The sequence below is a fragment of the Palaemon carinicauda genome, chromosome 18 (genome assembly GCF_036898095.1).
Source record: "Palaemon carinicauda isolate YSFRI2023 chromosome 18, ASM3689809v2, whole genome shotgun sequence".
Classification (NCBI taxonomy): domain Eukaryota; kingdom Metazoa; phylum Arthropoda; class Malacostraca; order Decapoda; family Palaemonidae; genus Palaemon; species Palaemon carinicauda.
The window spans coordinates 32,973,165-32,992,184 of record NC_090742.1 but is presented as its reverse complement, the minus strand read 5'-3'; the positions used below and the strand labels follow the sequence as shown (position 1 = coordinate 32,992,184).

Below are 19,020 nucleotides of genomic sequence, written 5' to 3'. Positions count from 1 at the left end.
CAGCTGTAGCAGAGTTTCTGTGGACCATTGTTGAGCCTTTTATTTAAGCCAGTCTGGGCACTGAACTCTTTCGTGAATTCAGTGATAACAGTTCCTCTTTCAGCACCTTGGAGGTATACAAAGTCCACGGAATAATCGCGTGAGAGGTCTGATCAACAAGCTCTGCTATTACTTTGCTCGCAAAGAAGGTAAAAATGCTGTTTCTTTTTTTATTTTTTTTAACTTATTCTAATACGAAATATCAGTAAAAAGAAATGTGTTCAGTGTTGCAGTATGAATGTTTTTACGATTTCCGTCTCTCCATTCGTGTGGCAAAAGTAATATACAGATTTCAAATGGATTTTAAAGATGGTGAAATACGGAACGTTCGAAGAGGCACATTCTCTAAAGTGCATTCTGGTGTTGACAGATACATTGAAGGCCATCCCATGATATAACTACAGCAGTTTTCCAATGATACCGTTTTAATTCGCACCTTTCCACTACTAGTAGGTAAGCTAAATGCAATAACTATATAAGAACGATTTGTCAATCGTCATTATCATAACTCTCATTCGGTCAAAGGCCTTAATGAGCTTCTTTTATATCTTTCTTGTTCCACGAGCAAACATTGCTGATTGAACTGACGCACACTCGCATAAGTGACCGCCTTAAACAGTGATTTTAATTTGATCGCCAATATTTGCTAATGATTGTTGATTTTGCTATTTTTCATTTTTCTTAATGCGAGAGAACCTCGTGTGCGAATATACTATAAGAGAGTAAATGATGGGATTCACTGATTAGCAACAGAGATTCGTGTGGATTGTTCGTTGCTTGGTGCTCATGGGAAACGAGAAATGCTTCTGTAGTTATTTAATTTGGTCGGTGAGACCCGGTTTACTGATTTGTTTATTTAGCACTGTTTCGTTCTCTTTTCCTATGTATTCGTTTGATTTGATATCTTAATCTGGGGTTCCCTTACAATAGTTATCGATGATGACTCACTTGTAAGACGAAGAAATCCCAAAATACTTGTACGTACATTTCATAATACTTATAAATACTACACCAACATAAGAATATTACAATTCTACTGTATATATGAAAATAGATGGACAATGATATATGTTTGCTAATTACTCCAAATTGTCGTTGTATGCTGTCATACAATACAGTTTTAAGATTAAAAACTGGTTATTTGCTTCTCTACGCCATTTTTTTTTTTTTTTAGGCGTGCTTTGCAAACCAATGGCCTTTAATCTTGTTCCGTGAAAAATATTCTCACAATTTGACTAAAACAGTTATTCTAATCATAATAATAATAATAACAACAACAACAACAACAACAATAATAATATTAATAATAATAATAATAATAATAGTAATAATAATAATAATAATACGTATCAAAACCTTCAAGTTTTACCGCTCTACCTTACCATATATATATATATATATATATATATATATATATATATATATATATATATATATATATATATATATATATATATATATATATATACATATATATATATATATATATATATATATATATATATATATATATGCGATCTATCATTTCAAGATGATAAATAATATATTAATAGCATATGGTGGAATGCTTAAGCTTACATCTATTTTTGCAATTGCATTGTCCTTCCATCAAGCATGAACATCCGTTGGTTTTTATTGATTTATCCTGTCTACCTTTATTATATTAAATCACTCTATAATCTCAGTAATTGAGCTTATTTTACATACAACTATTTTCGTGTTACGTTTGGTCATACTGAAATGTATTTCCAGTTGTAATAGGATGTGAAAGTTATAAAACTGGGCAGTTAGATGGAAAGAAAACGTTAAATGTCGAAATAATAAATGTCTAAAAGGTTTACTGACATGGTTACTGACACATGTACTAATCAATACGTCTCATTATTAGCTCGGTTTCTTTTCATTTACTCAAATTTATTAATAAAAAAAGAAAAAAAAAAAAAAAAAAAACTCCGTATCGTCATGTATTGCTGTGCTAGAACTATATAGACGCCGTTAAACACAGGAAAGCCCTTAACCATACACCTGAACACTGATTGCCCGTAAATAAATAGAAATCAGTTTTCCATTTTCACAATATAAATCTGTTGTGTCCATTATTCCACAGGAGTAATTACTTTACAGCTTATTTCACAAAGAAATTAATGGATGACAAATCAAAATATTCCAAGGTATTGTATCGGCGAGGGAATGTTGAAGCAAGTCGCTCAGGGAAAAAAATATGGTCACCTAATAGTTTTGGCTAAGCTGTTCGGATAAAAAGTCTTATCGTCAGTTAAAATGCATCGTTTGATATGTTTTAAAAGACTACCCTGCTAATGACTGATGAAATCTGACAGCTATTTGTAATTCCTCACCAAAGTAACTCGGACCCACCGAAAGTTCCACACTTTAAAGCATATAATAGAAGCGTGCAAATGAATCGTAGATTTTATTTGTAATTGATATTCATCCTTGCAATTTTTTTTCTAACAAATGCGATCTATACATATCCAAACAACAAAATTACCTCAAGGCGAAGACGTCAATTGGGCGTAAATAAAATGTTACTGTCTGATCCATAGATACGTAAAATTACAATAAGCTATGCATAGGGTTGTATTTACACCTAGAAAACCCCATCATGTAACATATTCCTTGGTCTTTCCGTAGGCGTTTTATCGCTAGGTTTATATCTGCTTTCCACAAATATACTTTTAAACAATTTGGGCCAAAGAAAATATTCAGTAAAGCGTTCTCCTACACCATGTTACCCACAAGACTCAATAATAGATCTTAGGAGTCAAGTGCCAGCGGCCATTGCACCACAAAGAGCCAACGGAGTAAGAATAGCTCAAAGTCCGATCTCAACTCTCAGATAACAATGAAATTACATTATTACATTTAACCCTATGCCGATCTTGATGACACAACGGTATTTACAGGTATTCAGCACAGAAAGAATTGATATGGAAAAACTACTGGATTATGATGCTGCTATTAAATTTCTGGAAAAGATTGGTATGACAGAACCAGAGGAACTCCTACAAAAGAACCCATTATCATTCCTCAAAAGTTTCGTCAAAGGATATCAAGAACATATGCCATTTCAGGTAAGTTCTTATAAAATAGTTTTCTGTTAATTTTCAAAGGACACTTCATTAATGCAAATCCTGACGGTTACCTTAGCATTACGCTGAGAAGGCTTTAGGGATTATAAATGCTTTCCTTGTGAATTGAATGACTATTGTCTTGTATCTTTTTAAAAGTTATGAGAAACAGCTTAACACACACACACATACACATACACACACATACACACACACACACACACACACACACACATATATATATATATATATATATATATATATATATATATATATATATACATCAGTTGTACGAAAACTAGAACCATGTAAGCTAAATGACTACATGAAACAACTACAATTTCCTTCTTAGCTTAAATAATTTTCCCATTAAAAAATCCAATGTAACGTCTACTGAATTGGAATGCGTTGATCGGTATCTACCCGCTTATCCAATATCGTTATATACTAGAAAAAAAATATTCTCTCTCTCTTTCGGAACATACCTTTTATGTCAGTGCGTGAGCATCCTGGCCCAGTCCAAAGAGGAGAAACACGTCCCGACGATGGAAGAGGTGGTGGAAGCTGGTCTCAACCTGGAAGGTGGCCTCTGTTTCACGCTGAACACCTTCGCCTGCATTCTGCTACGCGCCCTTCGCTTTAGAACTGTGGTTGTCGATGGTGAGTAAAATCAGAGTGACTACATCCCTCAACTGACTAGGTTGCAGTGCACTGAAAAGTAAATTAAATTAAAAAGTCAGCCTCCAGCATTTTACGAATAGTTAATCAGTATTAATGTCAGACTAGTAATTGTTCCCTGTTGGCTGCAAATTTGCAGACGGCGTGGAGTCGGAATGGTAAGGCAACCTATAAATAAAAAAATATAATGGTTACTTTCATAACCTATACTATAAGAGGTATGCCTTTAACTTGAACAAACCTAAAGGAGATGTTACTCAGGCTTATTATTATTACTAGCTAAGCTATTACCCTAGTTGGAAAGGCAGGATGCTATACGGCCAGTGGCTCCAACAAGGGAAAATAGTCCATCGAGGAAAGGGAATGAATATACTAGGAGAGAAGCAATGAAATAAACTATTTCAAGAACAGTAACACTAACATTAATATTTCATATATACATACATACATATACCAAGGCACTTCCCCCAATTTTGGGGGGTAGCCGACATCAACAGAGAAACAAAAACAAAAAGGGCGACCTCTAATCTCTACGTTCCTCCCAGCCTAACAAGGGACTCAACCGAGTTCAGCTGGTACTGCTAGGGTGTCACAGCCCACCCTCCCACATTATCCACCACAGATGAAGCTTCATAATGCTGAATCCCCTACTGCTGCTACCTCCGCGGTCTCTAAGGCATCGGAGGCAGCAGCAGGGCCTACCGGAACTGCGTCACAATCGCTCGCCATTCATTCCTATTTCTAGCACGCTCTCTTGCCTCGCTCACATCTATCCTCCTATCACCCAGAGCTTCCTTCACTCCATCTATCCACCCAAACCTCGGCCTTCCTCTTGTACTTCTCCCATCAACCCTTGCATTCATCACCTTCTTTAGCAGACAGCCATTTTCCATTCTCTCAACATGGCCAAACCACCTCAACACATTCATATCCACTCTAGCTGCTAACTCATTTCTTACACCCGTTCTCACCCTCACCACTTCGTTCCTAACCCTATCTACTCGAGATACACCAGCCATACTCCTTAGACACTTCATCTCAAACACATTCAATTTCTGTCTCTCCGTCACTTTCATTCCCCACAATTCCGATCCATACATCACAGTTGGTACAATCACTTTCTCATACAGAACTCTCTTTACATTCATGCCCAACTCTCTATTTTTTACTACTCCCTTAACTGCCCCCAACACTTTGCAACCTTCATTCACTCTCTGACGTACATCTGCTTCCACTCCACCATTTGCTGCAACAACAGACCCCAAGTACTTAAACTGATCCACCTCCTCAAGTAACTCTCCATTCAACATGACATTCAACCTTGCACCACCTTCCCTTCTCGTACATCTCATAACCTTACTCTTACCCACATTAACTCTCAACTTCCTTCTCTCACACACTCTTCCAAATTCTGTCACTAATCGTCCAAGCTTCTTTTCTGTGTCTGCAACCAGTACAGTATCATCCGCAAACAAAAACTGATTTACCTCCCATTCATGGTCATTCTCGTCTACCAGTTTTAATCCTCGTCCAAGCACTCGAGCATTCACCTCTCTCACCACTCCATCAACATACAAGTTAAACAACCACGGTGACATCACACATCCCTGTCTCAGCCCCACTCTCACCGAAACCAATCACTCACTTCATTTCCTATCCTAGCACATGCTTTACTACCTTTGTAGAAACTTTTCACTGCTTGCAACAACTTTCCACCAACTCCATATAACCTCATCACATTCCACATTGCTTCCCTATCAACTCTATCATACGCTTTCTCCAGATCCATAAACGCAACATACACCTCCTTACCTTTTGCTAAATATTTCTCGCATATCTGCCTAACTGTAAAAATCTGATTCATACAACCCATACCTCTTCTAAAACCACCCTGTATTTCTATGATTGCATTCTCTGTTTTATCCTTGATCCTATTAATCATTACTCTACCATACACTTTTCCAACTACGCTTAACAAACTAATACCTCTTGAATTACAACACTAATGCACATCTCCCTTACCCTTATATAGTGGTACAATACATGCACAAACCCAATCTACTGGTACCACTGACAACACAAAACACATATTAAACAATCTCACCAACCATTCAAGTACAGTCACACCCCCCTCCTTCAACATCTCAGCTCTCACACCATCCATACCAGACGCTTTTCCTACTCTCGTTTCATCTAGTGCTCTCCTCACTTCATCTATTGTAATCTCTCTCTCATTCTCATCTCCCATCACTGGCACCTCAACACCTGCAACAGCAATTATATCTGCCTCCCTATTATCCTCAACATTCAGTAAACTTTCAAAATATTCCGCCCATCTTTTCCTTGCCTCCTCTCCTTTTAATAACCTTCCATTTCCATCTTTCACTGTCTCTTCAATTCTTGAGCCAGCCTTCCTTACTCTCTTCACTTCTTTCCAAAACTTCTTCTTATTCTCTTCAAATGAATGACCCAATCCCTGACCCCACCTCAGGTCAGCTGCCCTCTTTGCCTCACGTACCTTGCGCTTTACTTCCACATTTTTCTCTTTATATTTTTCATACTTCTCTATATTATTACTCTGCAGCCATTCTTCAAAAGCCCTCTTTTTCTCTTTCACTTTTACCTTCACTCCTTCATTCCACCATTCACTGCCCTTCCTCATGCTGCCTCCAACACCTTCTTTCCACATACATCACTTGCAATCCCAACAAAATTTTCTTTTACTAACTTCCACTCCTCCTCTAAATTGCCAGTTTCTCTTACTTTCACTTCGTCATATATCATTTTCAACCTTTCCTGATATTTACTTTTTACCCAAGGTTTTATTAGCTCTTCAACCCTCACTACCTCCCTTTTACATCCACCTACTCTATTCCCCCATTCTTTCGCTACAACTAATTTTCCTTCCACCAAAAACTGATCAGACATACCGTTAGCCATACCCCTAAACACGTGCACGTCTTTCAATCTTCCAAACATTCTTTTAGTTATCAACACATAATCCATTAATGCCCTTTCTACTACTCTTCCATTTGCCACTTTTACCCATGTATACTTATTTTTATCTTTCTTTTTGAAAAAGCTATTACTTATCACCATCTCTTGCTCAACACACATATCTACCAGTCTCTCACCACTCTCATTTTCACCTGGTACGCCATACTTCCCAATGACACCTTCTACCTCTCCAGCGCCCACTCTAGCATTTAAGTCACCCATGACAACTACATAATTCCTTCTACCCAGTCCTTCTACACACCTAGTTAATTCATTCCAGAACTCATTCCGCTCTTCTTCACTTTTCTCACTACTTGGCCCATACGCACTGACAAACGCCCAACATTCCCTACCCAACCTAACCCTTACCCACATTAACCTAGATGATATCTCCTTCCATTCCACTACTTTACCTGTCATCCATTCACTCAGAAATAAAGCCACACCCTCTCTCGCTCTTCCCCTTTCAATCCCAGACACTCTACCAGACATTTCACCAAACATCACTTCACCCTTTCCTTTTATCTTCGTCTCACACAAGGCCAATACATCCATCCTTCTATTCCTAAACATACTTCCAATTTCACATCTTTTACTCTCTATTGTACTACATCCACGCACATTCAAACACCCCAAAACTAGAGTGCGGGGAGCAGTCACTCTCCCCCCAGCTCCATTTTCCTTCCACCAAAAACTGATCAGACATACCGTTAGCCATACCCCTAAACACGTGCACGTCTTTCAATCTTCCAAACATTCTTTTAGTTATCAACACATAATCCATTAATGCCCTTTCTACTACTCTTCCATTTGCCACTTTTACCCATGTATACTTATTTTTATCTTTCTTTTTGAAAAAGCTATTACTTATCACCATCTCTTGCTCAACACACATATCTACCAGTCTCTCACCACTCTCATTTTCACCTGGTACGCCATACTTCCCAATGACACCTTCTACCTCTCCAGCGCCCACTCTAGCATTTAAGTCACCCATGACAACTACATAATTCCTTCTACCCAGTCCTTCTACACACCTAGTTAATTCATTCCAGAACTCATTCCGCTCTTCTTCACTTTTCTCACTACCTGGCCCATACGCACTGACAAACGCCCAACATTCCCTACCCAACCTAACCCTTACCCACATTAACCTAGATGATATCTCCTTCCATTCCACTACTTTACCTGTCATCCATTCACTCAGAAATAAAGCCACACCCTCTCTCGCTCTTCCCCTTTCAATCCCAGACACTCTACCAGACATTTCACCAAACATCACTTCACCCTTTCCTTTTATCTTCGTCTCACACAAGGCCAATACATCCATCCTTCTATTCCTAAACATACTTCCAATTTCACATCTTTTACTTTCTATTGTACTACATCCACGCACATTCAAACACCCCAAAACTAGAGTGCGGGGAGCAGTCACTCTCCCCCCAGCTCCATCTCTTTGTCGATGTCTCACAGGATGTAGATACAGGAGAGAAGGTTCCTAGCCCCCTCGTCCCGTCCCTTTTAGTCGCCTCTTACGACTCGCAGGGATAACGTTGGCGCTATTCTTGTTTTTACAATAATAATAAATAAAACATGACGAAGAGAAATAAATAAGAATGGGTGCCCGAGTCTACTACCCTCACACAAGAGAACTCTAAACCAAGAGAGTGGAAGGTCATGGTACAGAAGCTATGGCAACCCCCATGATTAGAGAACAATGGTTTGGTTTTGAAGTGTCCTTCTCATAGAAGAGCTGCTTACCATAGCTAAAGAGTCTCTTCTACTTTTACCAAGAAGAAAGTAGCCACTGAACAATTACAGTGTAGTAGTTAACCCTTTGATCGAAGAAGAATTGTTCGATAATTTCAGTGTTGTCAGGTGTATGTGTAGACAAAAGAAAATAAGCCGTAACCAGAGAGGGATCCAATGTAGTATTGTCTGGCTAGTCAAATGACCCATGGTTAGCTCTCTAGCGGTAGTATCTCAATGTACTGTTGCATGGTCCCCTGGTCAACCTACTACCTTCAAGGATATAATAATCAATATTGGTAATACCCACTATCAGAGTAAAGTAAATTTCTCATTTGTTTACGTCAAACTTGTTCTAGTTTTAAGTGGGTTCCACTATAGCTTAAAGTAGTTTTAAAGTGGTGTGTTGTTGATTGTTTCTCGCCTACTCCCCGCTCAACTACCTTGTTTGAACTATCGTGTTAACGATTGTATTTTATTTGCCCGAGTGATGATGAAAGCGTGTTGATGTCGGAGGTGGGTGCTCGGACAGAGGACAGTTTAGGCTTGAGCACTCCCCCAACAACATACCCTAAGCTGCTTACGAAATTGATAAATTGGATGACGACGTTTAGGCTTGTGATTTGGACTACGCTTTTGGAAATTGTTTTGATGATCCTCGCCTTGGTTTATAGTCTGCAGGCGCTCTTGTCACCTGCGATTCGAGTGGTTTCTTGCATCTACGCCAGTTTAATGTACTTTGGAGAGAGACTCGCAGGTGCTCCTGTCCCTTGCGTCTTGAGTCTGCTTTGCCATTCTTTGACACTAAGGAGTACCCAGGGAGTTGGCTTCATCTCTGGCTTACTGGCCCTGTCATCTCGTGTCAGCTGCAGTGGTGTTGGGAGCTTGCTATTTCGTGAGGTGGCCCGTATGGAGGCCGTTGCCAGGTAAGACAGAGTATCTCTGTTTATCGAGTAGAGATCGTTGTACCTGGCGGGTTCTACCCTGGCGCACTGGTCCTGCCCTGCTTGCTGGTAGGAGGAGTGGATAACGGCCTTAATTTTGTCTCCTCTATTATATTATTATTTGAAAGTGAGGAGAACTGTATCTTTTGTGTGTGTAAGTTAAGATAATTTGATTATCTATATATATATATATATATATATATATATATATATATATATATATATATATATATATATGTGTGTGTGTGTGTGTATATATATTTTGTCCTTTTTTTTTTTTGTCGTGGCCATATGTAAGTATACTATAGTGGAGGTTTTTGGTGTGTTTAGACGTGTGTTCCTAGGTAGGATTTATAATTGTTTTCATGTGTTTTTGTACTCGGCTTCTTTCTTTCTTGAGTTTAGTTTTATAGTAGTCTGGTCTGGCCAGCTAAGTTGTGGGATCCAAACAAGTTAAATATTTATAACGTTTATTTCTTATATCTTGGTTAGGATTTAGTTTATTAGTTTTAGGGAATCCATAGTGATTCAAATTATGTGTACTTGTTATTCCTGGTGGTCTGGTTGTGTATATCAGACAAGGTTGACCTGAATTTTTGTTAGTATTAAGTATTAAATATTGTGAAGTTTTATTGAGTGTTTTGTTTCCGCTGACCTTTAGCACAGAGTTACAATTTTACTGACAACAATCATAATAAGAACTTTAATTACGACCCCAAGGGTTGTAACACCCACACTATTCTTGCTCAAACCCCTTGATCGAAGAACAATTGTTGTTAATCTCAGTGTTGTGAGGGGTGTGTGTGCGTGTAGGCAAAGGAAAATAAGCCGTACCCAGAGAGGGATCCAATATAGTACTGTCTGACCAGTCAAAGGACCCAATAGCTCTCTATCGGTAGTATCTCAACTGGTGGCTGGTGCCCTGGCCAACCTACTACCTACAAAGATATAATAATCAATATTGATATTACCCACAACATTCTTGTCCAAACATAAGAGTAACCTTGAACATCAGCAGTAGCGACATTTTTCAAACGTTTCCAAGAACAGATTAACTCTATCACTAATGTTTGTCTTTCATTAAAAGCACCATCATTTCCACTCAGGTATTAAAAAAATACTTGCCAGTAAATGGAATCGATTTTGTTAGACGTCAATGTGTAAAACTAATTGCCTCAGTACACTCTGGATGATTTCCTTCCAAGCTTGTAATTACATATATGCAAATTGCTAACTTCTTTCTTTCTCTTCATTGCAGGGTGCTATAGCTCTCTCGGAGACTCTCACAACCACGTAATAGTTCTGATAAGAGATCTAAGGTAAATCAGGCAGCCGTAGGCACAGTAAGTCTTTGCCTTAATTAGGAGTTTTCTTGTTATGATTTCTTTAGTACAAACATACATATCTGTGCATGTCTGTGTAGTTAAGAATTGAACAGGGTATTTCAAGACGTGTTAATTATTCCTGTAATAGAATATTTTTTAGCCATTAGTATCCAATGGTTAACACACACACTGTATATATATATATATATATATATATATATATATATATATATATATATATATATATATATATATATGTATATATATATATATATATATTACGACTAGAGCATTAAGTAAATTCCCGAGCTCCAAAACTAACCTGCTTTATATTACATAATTTGATACACAATAGAAAACCTAAGTCCTCTGAGAATAATATGCAATTTCCAGACAATAATATATATGACCACTGAATATCTAAAAGGTCTCTTTAATTTACACTCAAACCAAAACTGGATGATTACTTTATTTTTAACAGGAATTATTCTTAAATCAACCTCTTCGGTTCTTGGTCAGGGGATATGAGCAAAGCTCTGAAATAATTATTGGTGGTCGAAATAATAAACACTTTACAAAAAATAAATTTATTCTATAAGAAAATAACAAATTAAAAAAAAATAACTAAAAAATAATTTACTCGAAATATCAAATCTGAACTAGACCTTAGACCATGACACAAATGATACTTCAAAAGAATTATACAATCACTCATTTCATTAGATATTAATTTATGAAAATATTTAATAATTTTGACAAGTAATGAAAAAAGTTTACACTTTATCCCTATAGAAAATAAATCAAATTTAAACTATATATATACTTAACTTACTCTTATGTCCTTAGGCTCACACATGGTTACCAAACTGTTAGGCAAAATTAAAAACACTTCACTTTTTAACCTAATCTCACAGGGCTAGTCACAAAAACCAGAGTTAGAACAAAAACTAATCACATTTGAGAGAAAACACTATGCACGTTGGAGAAAAAAGTCGATGGATGGCTGGAAGGGGTGCTGGCGAGAAGATCGTCAGACATTGGCTCTTTCGGAGTCAGGCTGGATCTCTCTCGTTCCTATGCATTGCTAGGCTCTATATAATATATATATATATATATATATATATATATACATATATATATATATATATATATATATATATATATATATATATATATATATATATATGTATGTATACAGTAATACCTCGGTACTCGACCATAATCCGTTCGGGATCAGTGTTCGACCACCGATTTGTTCGAATACCGAAACGTTTTTTCCCATAAGAAATAATGGTATTTATTTTTATACGTTCCTACGTATTTCAAAATGCCCAAAATATTAATAAAACGTGTACCTAAACAACAGTAATTATTTAAAAGTGTACGAAATTGGTCGGAAAATCCTATAAAAGAATTTTAAACCATTTACTGTACCTTTGAATAGCGGTTTGATGGCATACCGGAATGGATGTGGAGAGGATGGAAGGGGGAGGTTACTGCTTGGAAGGAGTGTCCCCTTCTATGAAGTGGCTGGGTAGTTCTCCTTCAGGAGTTTTTTCTCTCTCCAGTAAAAGGTCGGGCAAATCTCCTTCAGGGTTTTTTTCTCTTCTGTCTCTCTTCTTTGGAGAGGAATCAGGCTGGGATGTAGCTACTCTCTTTTCTTTTATGAAAAACATGTCAATTGTCAGCTGCTTCTTTCTCTTCTGCACTATTCTTCTAAAGTGAGACATAACATGCCTAGTCACACGGTGAATATCAGTTCTGTTCCGGAATTTCTCGAACCAGCCCCTGCCTGCTTTAAAAGTAAATGACGAATCACTTTCACTAGTACTGGCACTTTTCTTCACCAATTCTTCATAAATATGAAGAGCTTTCTCGCAAATGAAAGCTTCACTTATACTTTCCCCGGCCAACTGCTTTTCTTTAATAAATATAAGGAGCAACTTTTCCATTTCCTCAATTACTTGTGGCCTTTGCTTACTAATTGCTGTCACTCCCTGTGCAACATTAGCTTTCTTTATCACTTCCTTATTTTTCAAAAAGGTAAAAATGGTGGATTTCGCCATGCCATACTGTAAGGCTAGATCAGACACTCGTACACCATTCTCATATTTCGCAATAATTACCTTCTTCAACTCGATCGTTGTTCTCACTGTTTTCCTCTTATACTTCCCCTTATCACTAACTTTCTTGGGGCCCATTATTATCGGCAAAAAAAAGATAATAAAACGCACTAAATCACAATAAATTTTTAACATGTGTTGTCGGACTGACGATCTCTCTTGAAATGATGCTACCCGACCAGGCGAGAGTAGCCGAGATGGCTGCTCATCTCATTCGGCGACACGTTTGGCTGTGTTCGAGTTCCGAATTTTTGTTCGAACACCACAGCAAAAATTACTCTAATTTTTTGGTCGAACTCCAATTTGTTCGAATTTAGAGTCGTTCGACTACCGAGGTATCACTGTATGTATATATATATATATATATATATATATATATATATATATATATATATATATATATATATATATATATATACATATCAACTTAATTAATTCCAGAATCTTCCAGTTCGGCCATCTGAAAGCATGGGGGCACGGTCTAGCGGCGTCAAGGTTGCCTACTTGGCATAATGGAAGTAGGGTACTATCGGCGCTTGCGAGGCAACTCTTAGCTAACTCCGCCCACCTCCTCTCATAACATTAAAATAAAGATTAAACTTTAGTCTAGAATCTACCTGCAACTTCCAACCACGTGGAAATATGATGCAATCCCTAGCATGTGTGTCATACAGAATACCTTTTAACAAGTTTACACAAGACTTCGTGAAAGGAATATTTAATTCTTTAAGATAACGTAAATTTACATATGAGAAACCGAATGAAAATACAACTAAAGAAATGACGAAAGTCTTATCTAATTTATATACATTACGTAATCCTATGTGAGTGGAACTCGCCTTACGAGCTAGCTAAACATCTCTTAAATGCACAAATGAAATATGAGAAAAAAATAATCTATTCTCATGAAGACCAGCTTTGTAAGTATATATATATATATATATATATATATATATATATATATATATATATATATATATATATATATATATATATAGTGTGTGTGTGTGTGTAAACCGTACAGATATAAGGTATAGTTCTAGGCCTTTGCTTTTAATTTTCAGCAATTGAATGAGGATGATTGGTCCATGCAGTTAATAACTATCGTGTTACTTCAGGTCAAACAGAAGCATGAAATTTATAAGTATTTCTAATCGCTCTGGTTCACTCTGGAATCAATTCCATGACCTCTAATTGCTGATCATGTAATTACCATGGTTTATTGGCTTCGCTATAAAATATATATTTGTTTCTAAATATTACTCTTCCAAATATATACACAAAAAAAACATTAGGAATTTCTCACTACCCTATGACCTTCACATCATTTATTTTCTTTAGTTATAAATAATTCCTGGCTCACCTAGCACAGTCTGAACTTTCTAAATCACAACCGAAATAAAAATTCTTTATCAGACTTGTAAGACAAAGGATGCATTTCATCTTCAGAGGTTTAGTCACCAGCTTTGCTCCATCTAAGTAGTCAGCGTGTTCGTTAAAGAGCAGGTTCGATTTGAACTATTTTGTCTATCCGTGCGTAGTTTAACAAGATACTGAAACGAGTAAGAAAACGTGCTGTTGCCAATATACAGTTCTATCTTTGGTCCAAATTGTAGAGTTGGTTTGTCCGAATTACAAAAGTCGTTCCATGTTAAAACAAAAATTACTTTATACCCACATAGGCACGACGGGGACGATTACATCATCGATGTAGGCAGTGGGTTTCCATTTGAAGACCCAATAGCTGTTAGCGAACTTCCCTGTACACGATATTGTGCTGGACTGGAATACAAATACGAGTGGCAAGACAACAACGGTGGTTTAATACTCAGGTTGCATAAACTGGGTGACGACATCCCAGAATGGGAAAATGTAAGTAGGCCTAATATTTCTAGTCTTAATTTTTGCCACGTTTTCAGTGACAGTGAATAAATAAGTTGTTATATGATTAACTCGTTATTTAAAGTATACAGCCATATGCCATCGTAATTGAGTCGTCGAGATTCTTGTCAATAGAACCAGTATAACATTGTCAAATACGTTCTCTCATAAAACTTGTAAGATGTTGCTCCTAACAGACATGATTATAAAGATTCTTCCAAAATTATATGCTTTCATGTAGAAAAAAAAATCGCTCAAGTAGGTCTAAATGTAATTGGTCTTGCTCTTACTTCGTTGTTATTATTATTATTATTATTATTATTATTATTATTATTATTATTATCATTACAATCAAAGCTATAAACCTAGTTTTTAAAAACAAGATACCATAGGCCCAAGGACTCCAACAAGGAAAAAATAAGGAAACAAGGAAATAAATAGATTACATGAGAAACAATAAACAATCAAAATAAAATATTTTAAGAAAAGTAACAACATTAAATTAGATCTTTCATTTATAAACTATAAAACCTTAAAAAGAGGATATGGCAGTACCCAAGACTAGAGAACAATGGTTTGATTTTGGAGAATCCTCCTAGGAGAGCTGTTTACAATAGCTAAAGAGTCTTTTCTACCTTTACCAAGAGGAAAGTAGCCACTGAACAATTACATTGCAGTAGTTAACCCCTGTATATCAGATTTATAACTATAATACTTAGAAACAATTGCAAATTGCAAGATATTATTATTATTATTATTATTATTATTATTATTATTATTAATACTTGTTAAGTTACAACGCTAGTTGGAAAAGCAGGATGCTATAAGCCTTCTTGAGGCTCCAACAGGGAAAATACCCCAGTGAGAAAAAGAAACAAGGAAAAATAAAATATTTTAAGAACAGTAACATTAAAATAACATTTCCTATATAAACTATAGAAACTTTAACAAAACAAGAGGAAGCGAAATAAGATAGAATACTGTGCCCAAGTGTACCCACACGCAAGGAAACTCTAACCAAAGACAGTGGAAGACCATGGTACAGAGGCTATGGGACTACCCAAGAACAATGGTTGGATTTTGGAGTGTCCTCCTAGAAGAGCTGCTAACCATCGCTAGAGTCTACCCTTAACAAGAGGAAAGTGGCCACTGAACAATTACAGTGTATAACCCCTTGGGTGAAGAGGAATTGTTTATAGCAGCGCTATTTCTATACCCTTGCAAAATAGATACCGTCCGAAATGAGGCCTCGAACGAAGAAAATAGTTTGATTTGTGAAAATTTGTTGACTGGTTGGAAAGACTGAGAATAGGAAGGTGAGGTTTAAGACCAAACTCTATAGGAGAAGCTGAAAGCCTAAGGCCACTCAGTGCTTAAATGCAACACTATTTGTAAAAGGAAGCAGGAGCAGAGGTAAATATGGTGAAAATTAGTTGTAACTAGAGGTCAAATACACACAAACTATATAATATACACACACAAACACGTTTGGATATTACTGTAGGCTTCACTTGCAAATTATTATTATCATTATTATTATTATTATTATTACTTGCTAGGCTACAACCCTAGTTAAAAAATCAGGATGCTATAAGCCGAAGGGCTCCAACCGGGAAAATACCCCAGTGAGGAAAGGAAACAAGGAATAAAATATTTCAAGAACCGTATCAACATCAAAATAGACATTTTCTATATGAACTATAAAAACATTAACAAGACAAGAGGGAGAGAAATTAGATAGAATAGTGTGCCAGAGTGTACCCTCAAGCAAGAGCACTCTAACCCAAGACAGTGTAAGACAATGGTACAGAGGCTATGGAACTACCCAAGACTTAAGAATAATGATTTGATTTTGGAGTGTCCATCTCTTAGAAGAGCTGCTTACCATAGCTAAAGAATCTCATCTACCCTCACCAAGAGGAAAGTTGCCACTGAACAATTACAGTACAGTAGTTAACCCTATGGAGGATGAAGAATTGTTTGGTAATCTCAGTGTTGTCAGGTGTATGAGGACAGATGAGAATCTGTAAAGAATATGCCAGACTATTCGGTGTATGTGTAAACAAAGGAAAAGTAAACCATAACAAGAGAGAAGGGTTCAATGTAGTACTGTCTGGCCAGTCAAAGGACCCCATAACTCACTAGCGGTAGTATCTGAACGGGTGGCTGGTCCCCTGGCCAACCTACTTCCCAGACGTTCTAGTCACTTATAATAAGAGCTCTAAATTCTAATTTTTACTTCCATGTTTGAGAACTACGTAAGATATACTTATTAGATACAAGATAAGGAAAAAGTAATGCCTAAAGTGCTCCTACTCCAGGCACTAATTCCCTACGGATTTGTTCGAGATTGCCTGGCCCTTTCAAGCCAACACAGCCTCTCTAAAATTGAGTTGTTTATAAATACAAAGCTTTCTCTTTTTACACAACAGTACCTTAAAAACTACTTAAGCACCCGATGTGAAGAGATTATAATTTTAATTAGATTTTGATGGCTGTTGCTCACAAATTGGCAACTATTTCATTTGATCTATAAATAGTATGTAGTAGGTTGGCCAGGGCACCAGTCACCCATTGAGATACTACCATTAGAGAGTTAGAGTCCTTTGACTGGCCAGACAGTGCTACATTGGATCTTTATCTCTGGTTACGGTTCATTTTCCCTTTGCCTACACATACACCGAATAGTCTGGCATATTCTTTACAGCTTCTCCTCCTCATACACCTGACAACATTGAGATTACCAAACAATTTTTCTTCGCCCAAGGGGTTAACTACGGCACTGTAATTGTTCAGTGGCTACTTTCTCTTGGTAAGGGTAGAAGAGACTCTTTAGCTATGGTAAGCTGCTCTTCTAGAAGAAAGACACTCCAAATTCAAACCAGTGTTCTCTAGTCTTGGGTAGTGCCATAGCCTCTGTTCCATGGTCTTCCACTGTCTTGGGTTAGAGTTCTCTTGCTTGAGGGTACACTCGGGCACGCTATTCTATCTAATTTCTCTCTTGTTTTGTTAAAGTTTTTATAGTTTATATAGGATATATTTATTCTAATGTTGCTATTCTCAAAATATTTTATTTTTCCTTTTTTCCTTTCCTCACTGAGCTATTTTCCCTGTTGGGGCACCTGGGCTTACAGCATCCTGCTTTTCCAACTAGGGTTGTAGCTTAGCAAGTAATAATAATAATAATAATAATAATAATAATCTAATGAAAATCATTACTCAACAATTATAAGTGACGATACCAATGAAAATTTTCTATATTTCTGACAGGCTGTTATGCGTGAAGGATGGCGCCAGGTCTTCCATTTCAACCTAACCCCAGTTCCTTATGAGTACTTCCATCCCTACATGGAAGGAATCTATTTGGAAGAACATGGAAGCGACTTCCACACAACGCTTAGAGCTGTTCGTTTTCCATCGTGTGGAACGAATGAACGAATGATGGTGGCCTTCAAGAACCAGTCATTCCTGACTGGTCCAATGGATGACGCACTAAAGAAACGGATTAATTATGAAGAATTGTCTGACAAAATAAAAGAGAATTTCCCTACTATTCCTCAGTCTAAAGTCGACTTAGGGGTAAAAAACTGGATAAAAGTTACAGAAGCAAAGAACAAATTAGATAAATTCTGAGCGACATCTACATTCTTCAGACAAAATTCTCTTTCTTGTATCAGTTTCATGATCAACCATAATAATACAATTAATACTAGTTTGAAACCTCAAACTAGTATAATTGAAAACTATAAAACTTTAAAAAAGGTGAAAGCAATAAGACTAGAATGATTTTTTAATAAGTTTCTCAAAACATGTTTCTTTGTAATGTTATTTCATTGCACTAACGTAAAACTCCTATAAATCTGATGCTATTATATAAACTCCAGTAAATAAGATCTTTTTATATAAAACTCGTTTATTTACCCTAACTTCTAAGTAGATGATTTATAGTAAGTAAAGTCAGTAGGTTGGTTAGACTAGCTCCCACAACAGAGGAAACTGGTTTGATTCTTGGTAATAGAGTGTAGAGAATGTGAGGGGGGGAGGGGTTAAGGGATGGGGCAAAGACTCAATGCAGCAGACCATATTGGGTGCACTGACAGTAATAACGACCTATGGGGGATTCAGTGATGTTTCCCAAGACAAGTTCTAGTTTTATCACTGAGATCATAATCGCTTTTCCCTCTACACTAAAGTC

At 36.8% G+C, this 19,020-nt stretch overlaps 1 protein-coding gene across 2 annotated transcripts; it reads left to right on the top strand.

Moving 5' to 3' along the window:
* On the top strand, positions 1-18,719 carry LOC137657756 (uncharacterized). Of its 2 annotated transcripts, XM_068392235.1 has the most exons (7): positions 1-188; positions 410-492; positions 2,964-3,131; positions 3,626-3,788; positions 10,755-10,815; positions 14,627-14,816; positions 18,096-18,719. In XM_068392235.1, exons 3-7 carry the CDS (start codon positions 2,988-2,990, stop codon positions 18,456-18,458), a joined length of 921 nt encoding a protein of 306 aa, XP_068248336.1. In that variant the 5' UTR covers positions 1-188; positions 410-492; positions 2,964-2,987; the 3' UTR covers positions 18,459-18,719. The 2 variants fall into 2 exon arrangements, with proteins under 2 accessions (XP_068248336.1, XP_068248335.1); XM_068392234.1 differs by lacking the exon at positions 410-492 and having other exon boundaries at positions 4-188.
* Positions 18,720-19,020: the final 301 nt, after the last annotated feature.

What these genes read in the sequence shown, in the direction of transcription:
- LOC137657756 (XM_068392235.1), top strand. Translation starts at nt 2,988, where the DNA reads ATGGAAAAACTACTGGATTATGATGCTGCTATTAAATTTCTGGAAAAG. An exon ending in AAGAACATATGCCATTTCAG is followed by an intron (nt 3,132 to 3,625) that starts GTAAGTTCTTAT and finishes CTTTTATGTCAG; the next exon opens with TGCGTGAGCATCCTGGCCCA. An exon ending in GTTCTGATAAGAGATCTAAG is followed by an intron (nt 10,816 to 14,626) that starts GTAAATCAGGCA and finishes ATACCCACATAG; the next exon opens with GCACGACGGGGACGATTACA.